The sequence below is a fragment of the Cydia strobilella genome, chromosome 10 (genome assembly GCF_947568885.1).
Source record: "Cydia strobilella chromosome 10, ilCydStro3.1, whole genome shotgun sequence".
Taxonomy (NCBI): Eukaryota; Metazoa; Arthropoda; class Insecta; order Lepidoptera; family Tortricidae; genus Cydia; species Cydia strobilella.
In genome coordinates this window covers 18,353,961-18,379,733 of record NC_086050.1, presented here as the reverse complement: position 1 = coordinate 18,379,733, position 25,773 = coordinate 18,353,961, and the positions used below count along the sequence as shown (strand labels likewise).

Sequence of the window (25,773 nt, the reverse complement as noted above, 5' to 3'; positions counted from 1 at the left end):
GTAAAAGAAACAAATGACCAGATAAATTGATTTTTGCACTCCCAAAATAGTAATATTATGTGGCTTTCCAGCACAGAAGGGTCCTTATGCTATAAGTGTAATAAGGACCTTTTTATCTGAAATTTTAATAGAATGGTTGTCATTGCACATGACCCTTCTGTGTGGAAAGCCACATATTATTACTATTTGCACACATTACTATTTGGAAAGCCATATATTATGCACAACAGTAATAAAATACTGGCATTTATCATAAATTTCTAACCATAACTGACCCAGGTCATAATCATACACATGAATTAGGTTCCCATCTCTCCTGTAGACGAAGCAAAAGTTAAGGGCTACTCCTTTTTAGGGCTCCGTACCCGAAGGGTAATAACGGGACCCTATTACTAAGACTCCGCTGTCCGTCTGTCTGTCACCAGGCTGTATCTCAAGAACTAGACAGTTGAATATTTCACAGATGATGTATTTCTGTTGCCGCTATAACAACAAATACTAAAAAGTACAGAACCCTCGGTGCGCGAGTCCGACTCGCACTTGGCTGGTTTTCTATTAACTATATTATTTTATTAAAATCATTACTTATAATTTATATGGACACAAGTTGTTTACTGTCCATATAAGTGACAACTGTTTTAAAGTATTTAAAATGGCTTCTCACACTGCCAGATACACTATCAGTAGCCAAAATGTGATAAAAATATTAGACTCACCTGATATCTAGTTCCCCACTCATCATAGCACTCTGTGAGATACCCATTAGGCACGGACACACTAGCGCCGTCAAGGATCGCCTGCGCCAGCTGGAAGTCCATAGCCTCAGCCGCCACAGCGGCAGCTCGCAGCGCATCCCATATCTCCTTCCGACCCTCAAACGCGGGCGCCGTGTCCCAAAACTCGTCCCGCTTACTCCGCAACTGGCCCTCCGTGAGCGGCACGTCCGATTTCCACCTGATCGTCTCATGGCACAGCGACTGGTTCTTCCTTAAACCACCTAAAAGAATGCCTCCGTTTAGTCACAGTTCACACCACGCATTAGCCGTCACCACGGCGACAGAGCTACCTACTACCGACCGGAATTAGGCCGCGACACAGTCCCCGAAGACTCCTCGCCCACGGGCCCGCTTCTGCTCCTAGTTATTCCGATGCAGCCGCCCATTTTGATCACATTCTACAATTGCCCATTTAACAAATATTTACAAAAAAATATTAACAAATAACATTTTATCTTCTAATGTCAAAGGATTAAGCTGTATTGGTTTTGTTATTGCATCGGATATTTCTTTTACAAATTAAGGAATTTTAACAATATAATTATTAAACAATATTTTTAAAATAACACTTTTTGTCTTATGTCTTGAATTAAATCATATAATATATCATTCTGCACTTTATTTTATTCACTTATTTCTCAATTTTTGATAAATCTAAACGCATCGTCAACGAAATATCAAACAAAGGTTTTTACCGTTGTGCTAACTTTTTTTTTCTATAACAGCGTTTTTAACCATACCTCAAATAAAAAGAAACCTACAGTGTTGCCAGTAACTATAACAAACCTCTAATTTAAAGATTAAATGTTATTTTCACGATAAGAATCTAATTCTAATTTAGTAAGATTTTTAAATATTAACAAGAAACCACTATGAAAATTCATTGATAACAATAAAAATTAAAGATGAATTCTACTGGTGAAATATCAATGGCTGTAGAAATAAATTAGCTTCTCATAATTACATTTTTTAATCCAATTTCAGGGGCGATTAACACGAATTTAATGGCAACTCAAACTTTGACGTCGGTGTGTGTGACATTGACATTGACATTGACAATTTAAACCTGTCGATTGTGGCTTGTGGGTGCTTGTGGATTGTTTTCAAATTTAATATATTTTGGGATGGTTTTAGTAGTTAATAATTAAATATACACCCCAATTTAATCGCGAGATATGCATGTTATGGAACAGCACAGGATAACATCGGTAAGTCATCCTAGTTTTACATATCAATGCGATAACACGACGTAGAGAAAACAAAAAAGTTATCTATAAAAACCTCGTTCCAGGCTCCTCCTACCTCTTACTATATATCCGAATTCATATCAAAGGATGAAGAAAAGTCTATACTGTCAAACATCTACGCGTCGCCAAAGCCAAAATGGACCCAGCTTAGTAACAGAAGACTTCAAAACTGGGGCGGAATTCCGCACAGCAAGGGCATGATCGCGGATACAATTCCAACATGGCTGGATTCCTGCTTACAGACCATTCATAATTTGAACGTCATGGGAGGACACAGACCTAACCACGTTTTAGTAAATGAATATTTAGCTGGGCAAGGAATAATGCCGCATTTAGATGGTTCTCTATTCTACCCAACTATAACAACGATTTCTGTAGGTTCGCACACTGTTTTGAAGTTCTTGGAACCCAGTGAAGCTGAAATGGTTCCTAGACCTGTGTTCTCATTCCTATTGGAACCTAGAAGCTTATTAGTTCTTCAAGACAAGCTTTTCAGTCATTATTTACATTGTATTGAGGAGGTATATGAGGATACTTTGGATTCAGTCATAAATTTAGGTCTGTGCTCCGATAAATATGTAAAAGGATCTACCATAAAAAGGGAGACAAGGATATCACTTACAATAAGACATGTACCTAAAACTAGTGCTTTTAAAATGAATATTGGAAATAAAAGATAACATTTTGATATCTCATTTTATTAAGTTTGCACTCAATTGTAACCTTATTTGTTGAACTTGGTTAAGCTATTTTAACTAAGAATACTTTCACTCTAAAAACTTATTTAGGTAAGTTCATTTCCATTTTGAACACATGCATAATTTTATTTTTAGGGTTCCGTACCCAAAGGGTAAAACGGGACCTTATTACTAAGACTCATCTGTCCGTCTGTCTGTCACCAGGCTGTATCTCATCAACCGTGATAGCTACAGTTGAAATTTTCACAGATGAGGTATTTCTGTTGTCGCTATAACAACAAATACTAAAAAGTAATAAAAAAATAAATAAATTACTTATTTTAACTCTTTAATTGTAATGAAAAATTGTACAATCTGTACCACAAATTACACTATATTATTACTCAAATATGAAAAAGATTGAATTTTTTTAATATTATTTAGTTAATATTGAATCATCCTCCATGCTCTCCTTCCACATTCAAAATTACAAAAATATTAATCACCATTTCCCAAAATCTAGATGGCTTAATTTTCTTACCATACACAATGTGTATTTAACTTTCAGTTTACATTATTTTTGTATATTTTTTTTGTCATGGGTTTGTCTAAATTATTGTTTAGTTCTAGATATTGTCAGAATGGGGTGTGGTACATGGGCCGAAGGCTGTTGGCCTCCGAAGCCGGTCACTCACCTTGTGAAAGCAGTGGTCATAAGGAATCAGCAAAAAGTGGAGGCAGTGCAGGAGCCGTGAATTCGGTAAGGAATCTCGGAATATATATAACAATACCAATATAATGGGCTCTGTGAAGGTTGTGAATGTCATCTCACTTTGTGTCGTAGGGCACAGCACACTGAATGTCATTTCAAGTCTAGAGCAGAGTCCAACTGGGGAAGTGGAATAACACTAGACCCTACTCATAGTGTTGTGTTGCCAGAGCTGGGTGCAGAGTTTTAGGGTCTGCAAGTCCGCAACGCGCTTGTAACACCTCTGTAGTTGCAGGCGTCCATAGGCTACGAAAACTGTTTACCAGCAGGCCGTATGCTTATATGCCACCGACATTATAAAAAAAACAATCAGTAGTGGCGCATTGAACTAATTATTAGGGCTAGCCAGAGTAGCCAGAAGTTCGAGTTGAAGTTCGAGACTTGTAGGAAAAGATGCCTAATTGTCCTGTCATAGGCGCGGCAATGCGGATCATGTTCTCTGGACATATCATATTAATCATATATCATTAATAAAAACCTAATAGCCTATTATCACATGCGGTGAAACAGGGGCCCAAGGTTTATGTGTATAACTGTGTAATCATCATCATCTGATGATGATTTGCTATTAGACATGTGCCTAAGATTAGTGCTTTTAAAATTAATATTGGAAATGAAAGATAACATTTTGACATCTGAAAATGAAAAATATATTTATTTTGCACACACAAAGATGGGAATTTGCAGATGGAGTATACATGAGGTCCAGGTTGCGCGCATACAGCGGTACATTTATAACAGTATGAACAGGGGTCCCCAAACTAGGCATAGCCTGTATCTTGGGCGACCAGTTAGTGATGTAAAAACTAGATTGAAAAAAAGTATGATCTAATTTTATTAAGTTGTCATTTATGTGTTATCTCCCCTTTTATTTAATCTATACTCGGAAAATATTTTGTTAGAAGCTCTGGAGACAGAGATTGCTAAAGCCATAACAACATCCGGTATGCCGATGAATCCGATGATACTAGGTTGGTGGTTGCAATAGAAGATCTGCAGATCTTTGTTGTATAGAGTGCAGTCCGTGAGCGTGTCGCATGGCCTGAACATTAACATTAAGAAGACTAAGTATTACATGAAGGTTACCAAAATGCCACATAATGATAGTAGTTTTCTGTACTATAACGGTCAAAAGCTAGAAAACGTTCAAAAGTACAAGTACTTAGGGTGTTATGCTGATGATGATGAGCATGGTAGCCATGCCCTTGAGCGATGTAGAATAGAGCAAGCACGCTGTGCTTTTTCTAAACTCCAATAAATATTGTGTGACAGGAAGATAAATATCAAACTTCGCACTCGGCTTGCGCGATGATACATTTTCTCTATGCTTCTGTATGGGGTGGAAGCGTGGACACTCACTAAAGCCATGACCAAGAACTCCAAGAAGGTAGAGGCGTTAGAGATATGATTAGAGAATGCTGCGTATTTCATGGCGAGATATCTTGACTAAATGTAGAGGTACTGCAGCGGATGGGTAAATGTTTAGAGATCGCTGTCACAATAAAGAGGAGCAAGCTTGAATATCTAGGCCACATAATGAGAAACAAATGTACGTCTTATTATCGTTGATAATACAGTCGCCATCAGATATATCGGAGCGGCCGAAGTGGTCACAATATCTGAAGCTGAACACGCACTCTAACGCCTTGACAATAGAGGCGTGTTCAGATATTTGTGAAAGTCTTGGCCACTCCGATATATCTGATGGCGACTGTACTAGGCAAGATTCATGGTAAAAGAAGTGTCGGAGGAAGAAGAATATCGTGGCTCCGAAATCTGCGCCAATGGTTCCAAAAAAGTACATGGCCACGGTCACTTATCAGAGCTGCTTTGTCGAAGGTTCAGATTGCTGTGATGATTGCCAAACTGCGATAGCAGACGGCACCCGAAGATGATGATTTGCTTGTGTTTGGGTTTCAGAAAGCGGCAGTATGCGGTGTGTATACTACAGAAGGCCAGTTCGAGCTGACTGGGTGGGCTAAAAACGTTGATGCAGCGGCCGGTAATAAACTCACCCAGCATCTCAACGTGTAAGGACTGCCATGCTTATTTTAACTCGTAGACCTAGTTCTATTGCAAGTAATAGGTATTTAGGGCCATCTCACACTAGCGTCTCCCAAACGTCCGCGTCTATAGCTGCTGCTCGACGCAACGTTGGCGCATTTCCATTTCCCATTGCGCTGACTAGACGCCGACGCTAAAAAGACGCTAGTGTGGGGTTAGTTCTAACCTAAATCCGATTTCTATTATAGTTAACGCTATCTCTACTGAGTTCGTTCACTTACCTATACTAACAATGGCATTCTGTTAAACAAAAGCCATTATTTCTTTTGTGTGAGCGCGTGGCCTTTAAGCCTGAGGCTCATACACAATTGGCCACGCGCGCAGGCACAAAGGCCACGCGCTCACGCAAAAGAAATAATGGCTTTTGTTTAACAGAATGCCATTGTTAGTACAGGTAAGTGATCGAGCTCAGTAGAGATAGCGTTAACTATACCATAACAATGATTCTTGAACGAAAATGAGTTGATCTGCATTTTAAAATATTGGTAAATTTTCTAGGACACATTACCGAATTTTGACAATAAGTACTTATTACTTACTGGGCTGGCGCGATGGCCCAAAATGAGTCTTTACCTCCATCACGCGACTTCCCTAAATATCGTTGGGAAGATAGAGTGGAGGCAGATCTCCGTGACCTCGGCGTCGGCGAAAGCTGACTTGATACCGCTCTGGACCGAGCAAAGTGGAATTTTGACAATACCAAAATTGTATTCTTATAAAAACATAGTTTCCCTGACCCCGGGGCAGGAACAGATTTCCATTACCAATCGCCTCCCTGGCGAAAACTCGTATAGTAGTTAACGGCTATGTATGATGAACCTTCGTGAACGTCAGCTGCCGCTCCGTTGGTGGGTTGAGAAATAGCAGCAAATAAAGTCTATAAAAATTTTTTGTCATCGCCTCCCGCTTGATACTTTGTCAGATGATAGTTTAGATGCTATTGTGAATAAACAAAATCGTCAGCCGATTGTATCGCTGTGGAAAGACTGTCAGCTGGTCACATGAACATGTAAAAAAGAAAATTCAAGTCATCGGCGTCATCGCCTCCCGTTTGATACTTTGTCAGATGATAGTTTAGACTTTAGATGCTATTGTTAATAAAATAAATCGTCAGCCGGTCGTATCGCGGTGGAAAGACCCACCAACGGAGCGGCAGCTGACGTTCACGAGGGTTCATCATACATAGCCGTTAATCGCTATACGAGTTTTCGCCCGGGAAGCGATGACTAACGAAATTTGCGCCTGGCTCGCGGTCCATGTAGCACGTTTATGAATAACGCCATATAAAAACCATGTATATTATATTGTCTTGTTCCGTTTTATAGGCTGGGGCCTGAATTTAAAGTGGGGCAAGCGGTCGTGGTGACTGACGTGGGCGAGTATGAGGCCGTCGCTCTTGCCAGCTTCGGGCCCGAGCACGCCGGCGAGGATGAACTTGAAGGTTTTCATGTAGGGAAGGTAAGGATAAATATCTTTAAATTTTTAGGCATAATTTCGACGACCGGTCTGGCCTAGTGGGTAGTGACCCTGCCTGTGAAGCCGTTGGTCCTGGGTTCGAATATTGGTAAGGGCATTTATTTGTGAGATGAGCACACATATTTGTTCCTGAGTCATGGGTGTTTTCTATGTATTTAAGCAAAGAGGATATAATAAGATAAATATTATAAAAAATTGCTATATGGGGGTTATCGGGGCGAAAAATCGATCTAGCTAGGTCTTATCTCTGGGAAAACGCGCATTTTTGAGATTTTATATGTTTTTCGAGCAACGCTCGGTCTCCCAGATATTGTTACATTATTACGCAATAATAACATTTTCACAGATAAGAAATTTGTTGTAACAAAACAGGTTTATCTTAATGCTGACCGTTATTTGCTTATTTTGAAAGCATCATAGAGGGTTTATTTATTTATTTATTCTTTATTGCACAAAAGAAAATACAATCGTACAAAAGGCGGACTTAATGCTATGAGGCATTCTCTACCAGTCAACCTTCGGGCAAAGCAGATAATTTGTAGGTGGTGCAACATAGTGATTACATATATACAAGTATAGTTAAATAATGGATAGGCATAGACATACATACATATATCTGTATATATAATATTCATATAAATACATACAATATACATACATACAAATACATAAGATATCAGATGAAACTTTCAAAACAGAAACACTAAGAATTCATCGTTCTGCCAGCAAAGTACTCACGTAAGGATTTTTTAAATGCAAATCTATTCGGACACTGTCTAATTTTAACAGGGAGACTATTCCAAAGGCGAGCTGCCTGAATAGAGAAAGAATAGGACATGAAACCTGTTCGGTATGATATGTGTGTAGATAAAATGTGTTTACCTATGTGTATTATTTCAGGAGAACACACGCTGGGGCATAGGCGCCGGACATAAAGTCCTGAATCCATACGGTTTTGGAAAACGGCAGATATGGTACGACGTTGGCCACCACGCGGACGCCACCGCGGAGAGCTTCACGCTTGCCGAGTGGAAGTAAGTTGATTACTATATACCAGTGTTTTAATCTGTCGCTTCACCTTTTAATATAGACTGGCGTTTTTTAGTCTGTGGTCGGGACCACAGCTAAAATTTTATTACCCCCGACCGGTTATACAAATCCCGATTCCGGGATTGAGTTTAACTGTAAAAAACCGCGAGTCGGACTCGCCCACCGAGGATTCCGTACTTTTTAGTATTTGTTGTTATAGCGGCAGCAGAAATACATCATCTGTAAAAATTTAACTGTCTAGCTATCACGGTTCATGAGATACAGCCTAGTGACAGACAGACGGACAGTGGAGTTTTAGTAATAGGGTCCCGTTTTGACCCTTTGGGTACGGTACGGAACCCTAAAAACTAGTATTAGTTATCACATCGCGCGCTGTTGGGCGTACATTTCATTTTCGTTGCCATGGCAACCCATACTATTTGACAGTTCGTTGACGAATATAATACCTAAGAGGCCACACACACCAGCGCTTTTTCAACGCGCGTTAAAAAAGTCAACTACTGCACGACCACAAACCGGTTGCTGCAAGGCTAAAGTCCCGGAAGAGCTTCGTTACAAATTTAGCTCTCTCCAGCTGCCTCCAGGGGGAAAGGAAAAGTGGGCAGTATGGAAATCTCTTAACAGACTTAGGACGGGAGTTGGTCGGGAGATTATCATCTGAGATGGAGGATTGGGCGACAAGATGATACACTGCGAGTGTGGAGTCCCTCAAACTACAATACGCATCAGACAGTGTTCTCCTTGCTCAAAGATGTGCACTGAGAAGAAGTCCAGATGGCTACACCCCGAGGGCTAGAAGTGGCAAAGCATTGTCAAACAAAAAATTTAGTTTTAAGAAGTTTGATCCAATTAAAAGAAGAAGAATGACTAATCTAATTGCTATCTTATCTTATTTTAATTACTATCTTATCTTATCTTATCTTATTTTAAGGTTCGAGAAGTATCGACACCACCCGCCTCTTCCGCCGGCGGGTCAACCCGCCATCGAATCCGACGCCGCGACGGACGGACAGATTCGAGCCCACGCCCAGAACTGGGCCAGATACCTCTCCGACATGCCGGCTAACAAGATGACACCCACGGATGTTGCGCAGGTAAATACACAAAATAACACAAAAATGTTTCCAGATTAAAATTCTTCAAGATCACACATTGCCATCGTGCCATGTGTTTTCAACCAGCTTCAGAATTTAAAAGGTTCTCGATTAGGCGGGTCCACACAGCGCGAGCAGCCTCACTAGGAAATTTCCTCACGCGGCAAACGGCCAGTGTAGACGTGCTTCGATCGAGGCAGCGCGCGCGGTTCCTCGGCCAAACCGGTCTGTGTCGGTATTTCGGCATGGTCAAAGTGTTTGGTTGATGCCTGCGGTTATTTTGTTCTCAAAGCAGAAAAATAAAATAAAAACCAATGTTGCAAATTCATATCCTTTTACGCAGCAAATACATGATATGGGATGCTAGAGAATAGGGGAATTAGAGACGATTGAGGTTTAATTTGATTATTAACTAATTAGATGAAGACTGGTGTATATGCAAGTCTTCCGTCGCTAAATATCGCTACCTGAGAAGCACCATTTCCCTGAAAGTGATACCTCTCTTCAATTTGTGCCTTGCCATTTAAGTTTTACGACTTTTACGTGGAATTGTGAACATAACAGGTCGAATCACTCCGTTTTTTATGCGTCTGAAATTCGTCTCGACTCCATTCGCTGACCTCATAGAGGCGATTTTCGTATTGTGATCGATACCTATTTATTTGTCGCACCCAAAATCTCCTACAAATACTTAGTTCGCTTTCGTTTTTTCTTTTGGATTGCTTCGAAAAGAAAAATAAAGGATACACGAGCCACAGCAGTGAATATGAGCAGCACCATTTTGAACAGCTGACTGAGGGAAACCATCTTGTTGAGCAATTTGGCTCGGGCAAACGTGCTCAATATAAATTGAAGCGTGCAGTCGAGCACGCTGCCGCGCGAGGCGGGACGTCTCCGGCGCGAGGAACTTCGCGAGGCGGCTCGCTCCGTGTGGACCCGCCTATTTAGTCCAATACTTCTAGATTGGTCTCATCTTTCTCAAGATCTAGTTCTTTTTTTATTTTTTTTATTCATAATAACATGGAAAATACAATATGTGCACCATAATACAATGTTTCGCCAAACTGCGGCAGCAGTTTGTTGGCGATGAGCTCGCTCTTTTTATACATCAAAAGGTAGTGGCGCTGTATAGATTATGGATAAGTACTTACTACTATCATAGAGTAACTTATACTAGAGCGGTACTGTCATAGTAAATTTTGTAACCCCAGTAAATTCACTGCCATCTGTCGACACACTTTAAAACTAAACATAAATATTTATAAAAATACGATAAAATGTATTTAAATATGGATAAATGATTTTTTTATTTGCATTAATTATTTTTATGATTTTGACCCATGTTCTTTCACTGATATGCGTTAAAATTGTTAAATAACAAACGAAACCGTCAACGCCATCTATATGATAGTAAGCCAAAGCTAGTAGCGCCCTCTGAACGAGAATCAAATTTTCTTGATTTTCGAGGCACGTTTTTTCCTTAGACTGTATCCATCTATTACGGAGTTATATCAATCTTTGCTACTATTGTTTTATGGAGTTATCGAATTTATCTATCTAACAAAATTTCTTTAAATTTTTCTATTAAGGTTCCTATTTTTAATTTAGGGTTACCTAGTAATATTGGATTTTCATTGTACATTTTGGGGATTAAGTATTCTTGGGTTCTCCGTCCATAATAGTTTTTGGCTGCAGGTTGATTCAATTTTACCATTTTAGAAGATCGAGTTACATGTTTATTTTTCCTTTGTACTTTAAAATCATCTGTGTAATAAGTATTAATAACATTTTGATGGCATCCATAACGTATTCCCCAGATATTGTCAGCAAACATAAGTAAAGTCTTTATGGATTTTTTTATACCCATTAGAAAACTTTTACAATACATATTAAATGTCAATTATGCAATAGTTTATAATCGTCTGTTTCAGGAAGCAATAGACATACTTTGCCCACTTGGCGTCAAAGTAACCGCACACGACAAGAGCTGGATCGAGGCCAACAACATGCAGGCGTTCCTCACCGTAGCCAGGGGTTCCTGCGAACCCCCAATCTTTCTCGAGTGCGAGTATAAAGGCCTGGATAGTGGGAATGTTATTCTTATGGCGGCTAAGGGCGTGACTTTTGACAGGTAAGCTCTAACATGTATTTTTTGCTTACCGTAGCCAGGGGTTCCTGCGAACCCCCCATCTTTCTCGAGTGCGAGTATAAAGGCCTGGATAGTGGGAATGTTATTCTGATGGCGGCTAAGGGCGTGACTTTTGACAGGTAAGCTAACATATATTGTATTCTTAGCTCTCCGTAGCCAGGGGTTCCTGCGAACGCCCCATCACTACATAGTATAAAACAAAGTCGCCTGCTGTCTGTCTGTCGCTATGTATGCTTAGATCTTTTAGATTAGATTTTTATGCGGTTTCTTTTAATAAATAGAGTGATTCAAGAGGAAGGTTTATTAAGTATAATAAATCAGCATTGCATCCGTGCGAAGCCGGGGCGAGTTGTATAGTATAAAAGGCGTGGACAGTGACAATGTACTCTCATGGCGGCTAAAAGAGTAACACTTGATACTTGATAGGGGGTTCGCAGCAACCCCTGATGTTAGATAACCACCCATGTTTCTGGTACAGCGAATTATATAGTGGCAGTGTTATTCTTATGGCAGCTAAAGGCTAAAATAACATGCACTTTCATTTTATTGAAGGGTTCCTGAGAACCCCTGTCTTTCTGGAGTGCGAGTAGACTTTAAAATAAAAGGCACGCCGGGAATGTTATTCTCATGGCGGCTAGAGGTGTACATTTTCGAAGCGTGTACCTATTTATTTATGTTAGTGATAGACAACTTTTGGATTTTCTATTGTCAACATTGGTTTGCCAGACTATAGTCCGTTTATTTTTCAGATTAGAAATTTTATATTACCTCAAAAGTAATGGTAACTTTTTCCTCCAAAATTAAATCTGGTTATCTATGCACTGAATTATAGTGTCGTTTACAATACAATACAAATACTCTTTTCAACACACTTGCTCAAAACGACGTTTTTATTCCACCGATTTTTGGCTCATAATCCTAGATATTAAACACGCGTGCTCTTTCAGTGTATTATTCCACTCGTGCTTTTTCATTATATTATCCGACTGAGTTAAGAAGGTAACTGATTGCTAATAATATGCATGGAAAGGGAGCCTTCTTTAATTAGTCGGACTGGCGGGCACCGGCGCGCCCGACCGCCTGCGCAGAGCGCGGCCCGGCCGGCAGTACGAGTATGCCAGATGAAACACACAATACTAACTGTTTTAACTATTAAAATTTGATATATTAATCAAGTTTCTTTTTTTTCTCGCAAGTGTGTTGAAAAACGTCGTATGAAACGCGTGTGCATTGGTCATTACACACATCGGCTTTCTTATTGCGCGCTCGCTTACAGCTCGCGCGTACAATATCGCCTCGTGTGTACTTACGTGTGTACCTACTTAGCACACTTGTATCATAATGTACTATTATTGCACACCTCAATAAAAGAAAACAATACAAAAGAAAACCGAAACACAAGCAGAGGTAAACAACAGGCGGTCTTATCGCTAAAAAGCGATCTCTTCCAGACGACCTTTGGGCAATCCAGGCTTTGGGCTTCCAGACAATCGTTAACATATTATTGTACCGCAATATTAGATATAATAAGAACTCTAGTGCATGATTTTGATTGTACGTAAAACAGCCTCTGCGTGTTTGTTGTAGCGGCGGTCTGTGCCTCAAGAAGCCTTCGGATATGATCGAGAACAGAGGAAGTATGGCGGGCGCCGCTTGCGCGCTCGGTGCGATACGGGCTTTAGCTGAGCTCAAGGTACAGTACAGGACACTATTACTCTAAAATTTCTACAAACAAAATGTATTGTGTCCTAACTTAAGTATGTATTTAAGAAGCTTTGATCCTCGATATTGAATTGTTTGTCATATATTATTTCACAAGGGAGCAAAATGACATACATAATTTATGGCGAGGGCGTACATTGAATCCTGAACGAAGCGAAGGATTCTAAAATAGAATGGCTAGCCTAGTGTAGTGAAGGATTCAAGTGTTAACGCCCAAGGTGGAAAAAAATTTGCTACCATGTGACACAATACTGCTTTTCACATCACCTCTCATTCTCATTTTCATTGTGCAAAAAAAAAAATTGTGACCTAGAACAGAAAAATGCCACTCCTTTTTCGAATAGGTGATGTGAAAAAATATTACTTATACCATTACGATAAATAAAGTAATATTTATTTCGTATATCCAAAGATAGATATAACTCCGTAATGGATGGATACAGTCTAAGGAAAAAACGTGCCTCGAAAATCAAGAAAATTTGATTCTCGATCAGAGGGCGCTACTAGCTTTGGCCTACTGTCGTATAGATGGCGTTGACGGTTTCGTTTGTTATTTAACAATTTTAACGCATATCAGTGAAAGAACATGGGTCAAAATCATAAAAATAATTAATGCAAATAAAAAAGTCATTTATCCATATTTAAATACATTTTATCTTCTTTTTATAAATCTTCATTTTTAGTTTTAAAGTGTGTCGACAGATGGCAGTGAATTTACTGGGGTTACAAAATTTACTATGACAGTACCGCTCTAGTATAAGTTACTCTATGGTATATCTTTAAATGTTAATAAACCAACATTTTCGCTTAGCAGGACTGGATCTAGTCTCTTCTTCCTTGCCGCATCCGTCAATGGCGACCCCATTAACAATTCTTGTCCGGATTATGAAACTACGGATCAAATCATCAAAATCAAACTATGTTACAGGCAAAAGTCAACGTGACTTTAGTGGTGCCGCTCTGCGAGAACATGATCTCAGGCCAATGTATGAAGGTCGGCGACATTGTACCCGCTCTCAACGGGATCAACATACAGGTACATCCTTACGTCCTGGCACCTATTTCACCACGGTGACAGGTGCGACAATTGTCGACATCACTGTTGGTGGCGACACAGTCCTCCATGGGCTACGGTTACCGCTTACCATCGGGCGGGCCGTATTCCTGATTGCCACCGTCATTGTATTATTTAAAAAAAAAACTTTATTATATCGGCAAAAAACATGTAAATTTATGATGATGATGACAAGTGTCACAGATTTAAAAGAATTTTCGGTAATTCTTGACAGGAAATGAGTTCTGTGTCGGAATTTCGTGACAATTGTCTTGTGACAATTATTATTAGCATCGCAAAATAAGTACTTATTTATTGGCGATATAATTGAATTTTGATACATGTAACTTATTGCCCGAAAATCCATAAAGACGTCCAAATCCCTTGAAGATAAGCTAATATAACGTCCCGACCACGACATTGCGCGACTGGCTTCGGCGAAGACGAATCATAGGTTGGAGCGAGACACAGCGATCGGACCTTTCGTTCCCACCTATGGTTTCCGCCTTAGCCGAAGCCACTCGCGCAATGTCGTGGCCAGGCCTCTATTTCACCACGGTGACAGGTGCGACAATTGTCGAAATCACTATTACTGACGTCACTGGCCTCCTTAGGCTACGGTAACCGCTTACCATCGGACGGGCGGTCTGCTTGTTTGCCACCAACATTTTAATTAAAATAGTTTTTACCATAAGAACTACGAGTTTAATACTATTTTGTTATAAAACATGATTTATTTTTAATTTCAAAATTAAAATTGTAGATTTATTGTCTGTATGATGTAACGTGACTGCAAAACGCCGACTACCATTTTTGTCTGATGCGTTACTACGTCACTTAGCGGAAATAAGTGTTTAATGGGGTTGGCAACTGTCACAGGTTTGCAGAGATGGCGCCATCATAGCTTGCCTCTTTTTCTATGAGATTTGGCTTAAAGGGCTGGCATCCAGGGCATTAAAAAAACAAAACTGACACAATTCTAGGGATTGACAGGGCAAGCTATGCTGGCGCCATCTGTTAAACACTTCGACCGGCCAACCCCATTTGCACTTCACATTTGATTTTTTTTTGTTACTGCATTGTGCTGCATTGCTATTATGACGTCACAAGGTCACAAGAATGGCGGCTGGCTTTTTGGCGCGAACATTTATCGTTTAAATTTTAAACAATTGTCTGTATATTTTTGTTGTAAATAAAGTTTTTTATATTATGTAACTTTTTCCTACTTTATTTTTTCAACTTTTTGACAATATTTTAGGATGTTTTGATATTAAGCGTGTATTTTTAATCTTTTGGGTTTGCCTAATGTAAGTCTTAGTTTACAAATATATACAACAAAGATAGAAACATGAGATATTAAAGAAACGTTGTTTCCATACTTTTGGTCTGGGGTGTATGTCCATGGGCGACGGCGACCGCTTTCCATCAGGCGGCACGTCTGCTGACTATCACATTTTTTTTCTTACTGTGATTGTGCAGATTGAAGACACGGATATGGAAGGCAGGTTGATGTTGGCAGACGCGCTGGTGTACGGACAGGCCAAGTACAGGCCCTACACCGTCGTCGATGTGGCTACGCTTACACGTAAGTTGGACCTTTACACTTTGCACCAATAAACAGGGGTGCTGCCCCCTATAGTTCATGCACGTTCCTTATACAATGCTTCCACTGGCCAACCCTTCAAATGAACCAATCTGACGTACACAGAAAATTTCATAGTGCGATCCAGCATTACACTATAACATTTGTTTTTTTAGGGTTCCGTACCCGAAGGTTAATGGGACCCTATTACTAAGCTTAGCGGTCTTGACGGGTAATCTACAACTCTAGTTCAGGCTTGTCGCGAACTACGTTAGACGTGTTGCCTCTCTGTCGCACTTGTAAATTCGTACGTAAGTGTGACAGGGAGGCAACACGTCGAACGTGGTTCGCGGTAGGCCCTCTGGAGCGTAGTTCCGCGTTTCTGCTTCGATCAGTTCTACGAACACTTAATATACTTATAACCACCAAAGAGGATATAATAAGATAGAGCGGTACTGTCATAGTAAACTTTGTAACCACTGTAAATTCACTGCCATCTATCGACACACTTTAAAACTAAAACTGAAGATTTATAAAAATACGTTAAAATGTATTTAAATATGGATAAATGTTTTTTTTTATTTGCATTAATTATTTTTATATGATTTTGACCCATGTTCTTTCACTGATATGCGTTAAAATTATAAATAACAAACGAAACCGTCAACGCCCTCTATACGAGAGTAGGCCAAAACTAGTGGCGCCATCTGATCGAGAATCAAATTTTCGTGATTTTCGAGCCACGTTTTTTCCTTAGACTGTATCCATCTATTACGGAGTTATATCTATCTTTGTAACCACGCTACGGTACATTAAACTTGGTCATTAACTGAGGCTTTAAAATCGAAACTCAAGGTTCTCCAGCGAGCGATCATTTGATTATTGAATTGGGAATATTACGCGAAACTGCGTAGGGGGCGCCAGGGCGCCACTACCACAATCTGACGGTCTATCGTGAAACAAGAAAATTTCTTTATCTAACATCTCTGTCACTCTTATATTCGAGCGATAGAGGCAGATGGCGAATTTTCAGATTCGCTTTTCCGGGTAGGTAAGCAAACCGCCTTGATGCATTAATGTCATATTTTATTATCTCTGAAAACTTGTCAAAAACCTGTTAAAGGTACAGTATAAGTTACCATGGAGACTATATAAAGGAGCCAAATCTCTATGTATGAAAAGTGTCCATCAAAAAACAGTAATTAGGCGGCGCCACCATACACCGAAATACTACCAAAAACAACCTACGTAATTTGGTCGGGTTATTTGTTGCCTTATATGTTCATGTTATACTAGCGCCACCGGAGAGATTAGGAACTATTGTTTAAAGCTGAAAGCGGTCACTTTTGCAACAATTCTGCCATAAGAGATTGGCATCCTTTCTATACCATCCATATAAGTTACTCTATGGTTTATTAAAAAGGCTAGTCCTGCACTCTGGTGGCAGAACATTGCAGTAATATCCCCTATAGGGTATTTGACTGTATTGAAAATAAATTATTTTACACTATGCATGAAATAAAGCACCAGAAGATTAATAGAGAAACGTAGACACCAGTTATTTTTAAACACAATTTCTATTTTAAAACAAGTATCAAACTATAAAGAATAGGTAATTTGATCGTGACGTCACATGCTAGTGTTTCATATAAATTCCATAGTAGCAAAATCGTTTTGACAGTTCCAAAAAAGAAACTGTATTCCCTGATCAATATTACCTCGGTCTCTTTAAAACAAGAGTGAATAGGCTGTTACTGAACCGGTGAGCTCCATCTTAGGCCCTGCCTTCACTTTCCATCAGGTGTGACTAGGGCCAATCGCCGATCAGTTTATAATAATAAAAAATAAAAAAAACTGATTTGATTAGTAGCAAAGATAGATATAACTCCGTAATAGATGGATACAGTCTAAGGAAAAAACGTGCCTCGAAAATCAAGAAAATTTGATTCTCGTCCAGAGGGCGCTACTAGTTTTGGCCTACAGTCGTATAGATGGCGTTGACGGTTTCGTTTGTTATTTAACAATTTTAACGCATATCAGTGAAAGAACATGGGTCAAAATCATCAAAATAATTAATACAAATAAAAAAAATCATTTATCTATATTTAAATACATTTTATCGTATTTTTACAAATCTTCAATTTTAGTTTTAAAGTGTGTCGACAGATGGCAGTGAATTTACTGGGGTTACAAAATTTACTATGACAGTACCGCTCTAGTATAAGTTACTCTATGCTAGTAGTCAAATACCTTATTAAATTGTCTATCAGACGGAATCAAGATGGCGACCGGCGGCGGCTGCTACGGCTGCTTCTCCAACACGGAGTGGCTGTGGGAGTGCGCCCGGCGAGCCGGCGCTGTGTCCGGCGACCGGCCCTGGAGGTTCCCGCTCTGGGATTATTACAAGAGGCAAATTGTTGGTACGTTGACTTAAATAATTTCCTCAGACTTATTTTTTTAGTTTAATTTTTTAGTTTTTAGTGAGTTTTATTTTATTTTTATTTTTACCGTATTTCTTTTTATGATTTATTGTATTGTATGTAATGGGTCTGATTGATTGATTGATTGATTTATTTATTGGTAAAATCATTGTTTTAAAGGTCAAGATTACAATTACAGACATATATATTTATGTACATAAATATATACACATTACATTATTACATTTATGTAATTATCTGCTTTGCCCGAAGGTTGACTGGTAGAGAATGCCTCATAGCATTAAGTCCGCCTTTTGTACGATTGTATTTTCTTTTGTGCAATAAAGATTAAATAAATAAATAAATAATGATAATAGTAATTATAATTACATATTCTAACATTTGCTTATACATTTACAACGAAATCTTAAACTACGCATAATTAACTAAACACACGGTCTATTGCCTGAATAAAGAAACATTCATTCATTATAGGAAAAAGAACAGCTGCCTAAAAAAATCCCGGTCTCTTGTGTCACCAAAGGAAAAAACCGGCCAAGTGCGAGTCGGACTCGCGCACCGAGGGTTCCGTACTTTTTAGTATTTGTTGTTATAGCGGCAACAGAATTACATCATCTGTGAAAATTTCAACTGTCTAGCTATCACGGTTCATGAGATACAGCCTGGTGACAGACGGACAGCGGAGTCTTAGTAATATGGTCCCGTTTTAACCCTTTGGGTACGGAACCCTAAAACATTCAGGTAGTAGCGTAAACCAATCTGGCCGTGTGCGAAAACCACATCTGCGAGGCCCTTTTCAATGTGTTTTCCTAAGGTAATAAAAAGGTTGGCTTTGCGAGGCGCTTCTAAGTGCGAGCAGAGGCGTATTTACATATTTGGCGCCCCGGGCCATTGGGCCTCTGCCGCCCCCCCATGACCCATGAAACAAACACAAAAGCATAATTTTTTCTCAGTGCCTTTCTGCAGAGCTTAGAGATCTTGGAATCCAACCTATAGCCAATTGTGAGCGAGGCCGACGGCCGAGCTCTGCATAAGGCCGGAGACTCGGAGCGTCCGATAGCGGTGTGCTGCCCTGTGAGGCTGAAGGCCGAACTGCAGAAGAACAGAGCTTAAAGCACTGGTCATGTCTAAGGGAGCCTGGAAGACTACGAATATGATTAAAGTTTTCTGCGGGCCCAAGAGACTTAAAGGGCGAGCTTCAGTGGAGCTGAGCTGGGACAAAAACCTATGGCCAAGACGAGCTATGCATAGTCCTAAAGTCCCGGATCGTCCAATTGCGGCGCTCTTCCGCGCAAAGCCAAAGGTCGAGGTGGAAAAAATCAATGTTTGGGATTGGAACAATGACCACGTTAAAGTGACACCAAAGAGTGGCATTAAGAGCGTCCATACAAGGTCGAAGACCGAGCTGGAGGAGAGGAGAGCTATTGAAATTGGCTTGGAACTTGGAACCAATGTAATCTCGGCTCTCCTGCTACTCGACCTTTGGCGTTCGCTCAAATTAAAACGAAGGCGCGAATTGCTGGAAATTCAGGAATGCTTCGGGTCTTCTGAAAAGCGCGACTTTTAAGCTTTTCAGGGCTCGCAACCGGACCTTTTAGTCCGCCATAATTTTTCTGAAGGTCTTCGTTTTAAGGCCAGGTCGCAATTCTTAATCAATTCTCGTAAAAAATTGTGACCAGATTCTATGATTATTAAATAGTTTTTTTTTGTCGATCCAGTTTTAGGAAATTTTTCAAAATGCGGAAATTGGCATAAAGGACTTAAAAGCGCCAAAAGCGTCTATCTATATGGCGCTTAAGACCATTGTGAGTTGACTGTGATAACGACTCAACGAACTATGTATTTTTCACTTTTACATTTTCTAAGCTTAACGCGAGGTCTACAGCTCACAGAGCCACTAGTAATAACATTGTAAATTGGGTCGTACCTATAATAGCGGCTCTGCAGCATCTCGGCCTTACATGGTGCGCTCGTCCCTTCGGCATGCTAGGGTCGTTAGTTCAATACCCTGCTTGCGATCCGTCCGTTTGTTTTTGAACTATACACCTTATGTTTCCCTTCGGGCTCTGCTGTCCAGTATCTCGGTCTCCTGCCTTGCGGTTCACCTTTGAAACAACTAACCATGTCGTGTCGTGTCCGAACTCTAATTTTATTCAATACCACAAGGTATTATAAGTTCTCTTTCAATATGATATTTGCGTATATTTATCAGTGTTTTGCTGAGTAATTTACCACTAAATGAATGATGCGAAATTTAGTACCTACCCACTAAAAGAACGCGCTTTGTTTTTTGGGCTAGGCTCCGACTGACCCGTTCGCCAACTCCTTCGTCGCCTTTGAATTCTATACTCAATAATTATAGTGTTAATAGCAAGTTAATAGTGTACGGTTTTCGGTTGACGTCGGCGTCAGCATCTGGACGCCGTGCGCCACACAGAGGTACGGACGTCGTACACGATGCCTTTATTTACCGTAGGAAGTATAGCGACTGCTGACGCAATGGTCGGCGTCTAGACGTCGCTCACGGCGTTATGCCGACGTCAAGCATGCAGCGATAGGCCCTGGTCTGCAACAAACGCCGTACGCCGCCGCGGCGTCTGGCGTGTGAGAGAGACCGCTATAGTGCATTACCATAGTAAGCATTCGTACGTCGCGTACAGCGTCACGCCGGACGCGACCTACGGCGTTTGTTGCAGACCAGGGCCAAAAAGCATTAACGGAAGCCCGCGGCCTAAGGGCGATGTGAAGAGCGATGTCACAGGGCGACATCATGAGAACTCGTCGACAATCCGACGTGGGTAAAGAATTAAGGTAGAATGAAAAGGGGCGCAAACGCGCTGTAAAAAATTTGATGTGACTACTGGCAATAGACAACGAATAGTAAGTATAGCGGTGGCAGTAACACCACAAAAAATTTTTTTTTTGGGGCGCCACTGAGGCACCCGAAACTGAAAGCCAGCGGCGGCCTGCGCCGCCCCCCGCAGCCTGCCGCCCCGGGCCATGGCCCCCTTGGCCCTAGGGTAAATACGCCCCTGAGTGCGAGGCCGTGGGCGAAGCCCCATTCACCCATGCCTAGCTACGCCACTGCTCAGGTATCTATGGGCCAGTCATTTTAAGCCTAAAAAGGGGGTCAACCTCGGAATGAGAGATAATAAGCTAGAAAGTCGTTTACACCTTCGTTATGAGTATGACGTAGTAAAGGTTCTCTTAAAAATCGACGCATAGATCGTGTGCGCGTCAGAAGTTATTCAAGGTCAAATGTCATACAAATCGGTTTTTCACGGATATCAAAATTTCTATAGCTCCAATGTTATTTATAGGTACATGTAGGAAAGAGTTGTGAATGAATTGCCCCAATTTTGTTTGAATGATCTTTTATTTTGGACCAAGTCCGTCCTTTTGCTTACCTATAATGTACCTTACCTTTTTTCAAATAATTTATGCATATTTCAGACGATCCATCAGTGGATTTAAGGAACCGGGGTTCAGGAAAAGCAACGCCCTGCATTGGTGCGGCTTTCCTACAGGTGGGTACAATATGATACCTTCTATACCTCTCGCGTCGTACCATTGTTGGTAGTCAGAATAGACCCCAAGTTTCAAATGTAGTCTTGGAAAGCCAATTTTATCGTTAGAAAATGGCGTCAAAATGTAAAATGTAGTTTGTAATTTGGGTAGCTTATTTTTTATCCAACCTGCTTTTTATCGATTTCCCATACAAGCTTCCACCCCGCTTTTCACCCCTTTAAAGGGCGATTTCTGGGATAAAAACTACCCTATGTCCTTCCCCGGGACTCAGACGAGATATACCAAATTTCAACTAAATCGGTTCAGCGGTTTAAGCGTGAAGAGGTAACAGACAGACAGACACACTTTCGCATTTATAATATTAGTATGGATTGTAAACGTTTGCCACTTGATTCTCAGGTTAAAACTAAAATGTGCCATTTTCAACCAAAAGGGTACTTATTGTCGGGTCAATAAGGCGCCATTTCCATAAAGCTTCTATTTGAAATCAACTTTATTGACAACCGCCAATGTGGTACCTTTTAGTCGAAAACGTCACAAATATCCCTTTTTTTAGCAATTCGTCTGCACCGATTGGCTACACTTCGACATAACCGGCGTCGGTAAACTGGCGCACGACCCGCCGCCATACTTGTGCTCGAAGCGCATGAGCGGCCGTCCCACACGAGCGTTGACGCACACCCTCGTGAACATAGCCATGCATGACGAGTGCAGGACCAAGTCATAGGTAAGATTGACGAAATATAGTTGGCCTATCTTTTGAACAAGATCGGCTCACTATATTTCGTCAACTAGTGCAGCGGACTTAGCACGGTAGCATTTTTAACGCCTATCACGTTCTAACAAGTATGCAAGTGCGAAAGCGACAGGCATAGTGACAGGTGATAAAAATGCAACCATGCTGACACCGCAGGTGTGTAGATATATTATGTATCTCTTTCTAACGACCAGCATCGCTGATTCTGCATCTTTCTGAAGGGCAATTCGACTGTACAGTTAACCAACTTGAATCCTAAGCACCTTGTCGTTTTAACTACTTAATACATAACATGCATCACTCAATAAGCATTGTCGTAGAAGATAAATAAATTGATTCATTGTGACATGGTTCTATAGTGGCCAAGGGATCAAATTAGTTGACTGTATACACAGTGGCTAAAAAATAAGTGCATTCCCGTTGCCAGGGAGGTTTTGGAATTATACTGAGCAACTTTTACTATGGGACCAACCATGAAGTCGCGAAAAAAATTTTTACCCTCCCCATAGAAAATGGACCAGCCAAAATGTATGGACAACCAATTTTTTTTTGCGTTTCTGGGTTGGTTTCCCTTAGTAAAAGTTGCTCAGTATAATTCCAAAACCTCCCTGGCAACGGGAATGCACTCATTTTTTAGCCACCGTGTATAAATAAAATTTAGCCCCATTTACATCAGCTGCCATATACGAAACAATTATTGATATTGCTTTGTTATACTTCACTTCGTGGTTTGTTTTTTCTTTGTGCTATCCTGTATGTCAGTAGGTGCCCCTCGCTACGCAAATCCAAACCAAGAAATGATTTATGCTATTAATAACTCTGAAGTCTTAAAGCAAGCCTCTATTATTTCATACGAGTAATTTCTCCCTTTCTAAGAAACACTGAATGATTGATCTTGTTGCTATTTGAGGTTTGGCGCCATTCATTTACTCGTATTACGTAAGACGATTTTTGACCCCCTCCCGTCCTTTTGTAAGAAAAAATAAGAATAGGCCTCCCCCTTCCCCTGTTTTACGTAAGAATATACAAGAAAAAATGAATACACGTTTGGTTTGTTTTAGTTTTTATATTAAAAAAAAACCTCTGGAACGTTTCATAATTTCATTGAATTTTGAAAATTTTAATTAAGAACTATGAAGACCCCCTCCAACCCCCGTGTAAGAAAAATAGAACATGTTCGACCCCCCTCAATCGTTTTACGTAATAAATGAATGGCGCCTTTGTAAGAAATTTATGAAAAGACATTCAGTTTACCTATTACATTCGAATTGCGACTGCAGCACCGTAGTTTTCACTGCTACAATCAGAATTTGAATGAACAGTCAACTAATTTGATTCCTAGGCGAGTATAGAACCTTGTCGCTTAAACTACTAGATTCATGATCACTATAAAAGCGCTGTCGTAGAAGATAAATTTAATAATTCATTATGACATGGTTATACACGGTGGCTAAAAAATAAGTGCTTTCCCGTTGCCAGGGAGGTTTTGGGATTATACTGAGCAACTTTTACTATGGGACCAACTACAAAATCGCGAAAAAAAAATTTACGCTCCCATAGAAAATGGACCAGCCAAATTTTTTTTTCGTGATTTCGTGGTTGGTCCCATATTAAAAGTTGCTCAGTATAATCCCAAAACCTCCCTGGCAACGGGAATGCGCTTATTTTTTAGCCACCGTGTATAGTGGCCTAGGAATCAAATGGTTTGATTGTAACTTTTAATTTCAAACACCAGAGTAATGTTTTCTATGTAGGAATGTTCTTACTAACGGTATTTTGTTTTACAGGATTCGGGAGTACACAAGCGAGCTTCGTTTAACACATCTACCTCTTCTAGGATGGATATTTTATATTGTATATTTAACTTGACGTCGTGATGTGTGAATGGCTATGAAAAAAATATATCGTAACATCTAACTCTCATTTCTTGTCACCTGCGATGTTACTCTTCCAAGGCCGCCAAACTATCGCCGCTATACTTACTCAACCTCGTATCTGCAACACATTTGATGACAAAAACACCCGTATTCCGAATGAAAGAAAAGCGACATTTCCATCAAATGATTGTTGCAGATATGAAGGTTGAGTAAGTATACCGACGATATGTGACACGCCCTTACGGCTCTACAAATAAGAATATATTCGCGGCCTTCCTTGCGTTACATACTATCGCTGGGGACTGTACAGGTTTAAATAAGACTTCCGATCTTGACTCAAAAGCATAGTCTACGTAAGTTTGCTCGATATTTTAGCTAGATTCGAGCAGCAATACGTGACATGCTCGATTTATTCTTTGCGACACTAACAATACGGGTATCCAAAAGATAGTTTTGAATAACCGAACCTGCTGAGGCCAGTTTGTTCATTCACTTACAGCTCGAATCGAGAATAACGTCGAGCAAAACTGATACGTAAACTACAACATATTTCTTTAACAAGCAGCTTAAGAATTTATAAGCCTTTTCACACACCACTACAAGTATAGTATGAATTTTCTCAAATGATTTTTACGCCTCACACCCTAATCCGTTAAACAAAAGCCTTTGTTTTTGTTCAGCGGTTACCAATGCTACCGCTACTGACTGAACGGGAACAAACTCGTTTAAAAAGAAATTTAACCGTCCTATTTATATGGTTCAAATTTATGTAGCAGCTCTGTATTCTGAGGCCACACAGGCAACCGATCTTCCTTCATTACCCAAACTCGTTATCTCAGAATGAGCTGTTACATTATGAACCTTAATAATATCACGATAGTTACTTTTTAACAACATGGTTGCTTTGGCATGCGACTAAGGCGCCTCTGCATAAAAGAAAAAAACCGGATTAGGATTGAGGCCTAAAAATCATTTGAGAAAATTCATACTGTATACTAGTTGTACTCTCAGGGGTCGGACAATGACAACACACATTACAGCCATTCAGAATGTAATTGTTTTATGCAATAAATATAATTTGGAAATACTAACAGAATGTTACTTCATTACATAGATTTGAGAAATGTACACATGACAGTCTACAGTAAGTACAGTTTTCGTGTTCTATTAGAGGTATATAGAAAAAGGTATAGCGATCAGGAGACTAGTGTTTCTAAATTTCAGATACTAAAATGACATATGTCAAATTTACAATGTGATCTTAAGCAAAATACTGCTTTTTAATTATATTTTCGGTTACTAAGAAATGAAACAATATTTTCTATTTCGCAGAACCTTAATTTTATTGTATTGTATGTAATGGGTCTATTGCCTGAATAAAGAAACATTCATTCATTCATTCATGAACTGCAAATGACGTGTATATTTTCGATTAAGATCTAAAGACACCTTTTGAGATTACTATCGATAGTACTACATCACTATTTAAGCAATGCGAAAAACAGGCAAC

The 25,773-nt window shown here is 40.0% G+C and overlaps 3 protein-coding genes across 4 annotated transcripts in view; 2 read left to right on the top strand and 1 right to left on the bottom strand.

Moving 5' to 3' along the window:
• The window catches only part of LOC134744672 (ubiquitin domain-containing protein 2), a 29,956-nt gene extending 28,694 nt beyond the window's left edge, over positions 1 to 1,262 (bottom strand). The window contains exons 1-2 of the mRNA XM_063678576.1: positions 1,078 to 1,262; positions 717 to 997 (exon numbers count right to left, since the gene is read on the bottom strand). Of these exons, the coding sequence (XP_063534646.1) occupies positions 717 to 997; positions 1,078 to 1,162 (366 nt within the window). The 5' untranslated portion in view covers positions 1,163 to 1,262. The remainder of the gene's footprint in view (positions 1 to 716; positions 998 to 1,077) is intronic.
• A 581-nt stretch (positions 1,263 to 1,843) lies between these two features.
• On the top strand, positions 1,844 to 2,711 carry LOC134744804 (alpha-ketoglutarate-dependent dioxygenase alkB homolog 6). 2 transcript variants are annotated; one of them, XM_063678714.1, is made up of 2 exons: positions 1,844 to 1,984; positions 2,068 to 2,711. In XM_063678714.1, exons 1-2 carry the CDS (start codon positions 1,952 to 1,954, stop codon positions 2,701 to 2,703), a joined length of 669 nt encoding a protein of 222 aa, XP_063534784.1. In that variant the 5' UTR covers positions 1,844 to 1,951; the 3' UTR covers positions 2,704 to 2,711. The 2 variants fall into 2 exon arrangements, with proteins under 2 accessions (XP_063534784.1, XP_063534786.1); XM_063678716.1 differs by having other exon boundaries at positions 1,880 to 1,909.
• Positions 2,712 to 3,184: 473 nt separating this feature from the next.
• On the top strand, positions 3,185 to 22,356 carry LOC134744968 (cytosol aminopeptidase-like). The gene is made up of 12 exons (XM_063678916.1): positions 3,185 to 3,460; positions 5,390 to 5,499; positions 6,859 to 6,991; positions 7,910 to 8,043; positions 8,991 to 9,153; positions 11,085 to 11,284; positions 12,890 to 12,995; positions 13,953 to 14,060; positions 15,558 to 15,663; positions 17,931 to 18,080; positions 21,555 to 21,628; positions 22,186 to 22,356. Exons 1-12 carry the CDS (start codon positions 3,299 to 3,301, stop codon positions 22,354 to 22,356), a joined length of 1,617 nt encoding a protein of 538 aa, XP_063534986.1. The 5' UTR covers positions 3,185 to 3,298.
• The last annotated feature ends 3,417 nt before the right edge of the window (positions 22,357 to 25,773 follow it).

Coding starts and splice junctions, on each gene's coding strand:
- LOC134744804 (XM_063678714.1), top strand. CDS start 1,952: ATGCATGTTATGGAACAGCACAGGATAACATCG. Junction 1,985..2,067: donor AACAGCACAGGATAACATCG/GTAAGTCATCCT, acceptor ACCTCGTTCCAG/GCTCCTCCTACCTCTTACTA.
- LOC134744968 (XM_063678916.1), top strand. CDS start 3,299: ATGGGTTTGTCTAAATTATTGTTTAGTTCTAGATATTGTCAGAATGGG. Junction 3,461..5,389: donor GTGCAGGAGCCGTGAATTCG/GTAAGGAATCTC, acceptor TTTGGGTTTCAG/AAAGCGGCAGTATGCGGTGT. Junction 6,992..7,909: donor AAGGTTTTCATGTAGGGAAG/GTAAGGATAAAT, acceptor GTATTATTTCAG/GAGAACACACGCTGGGGCAT.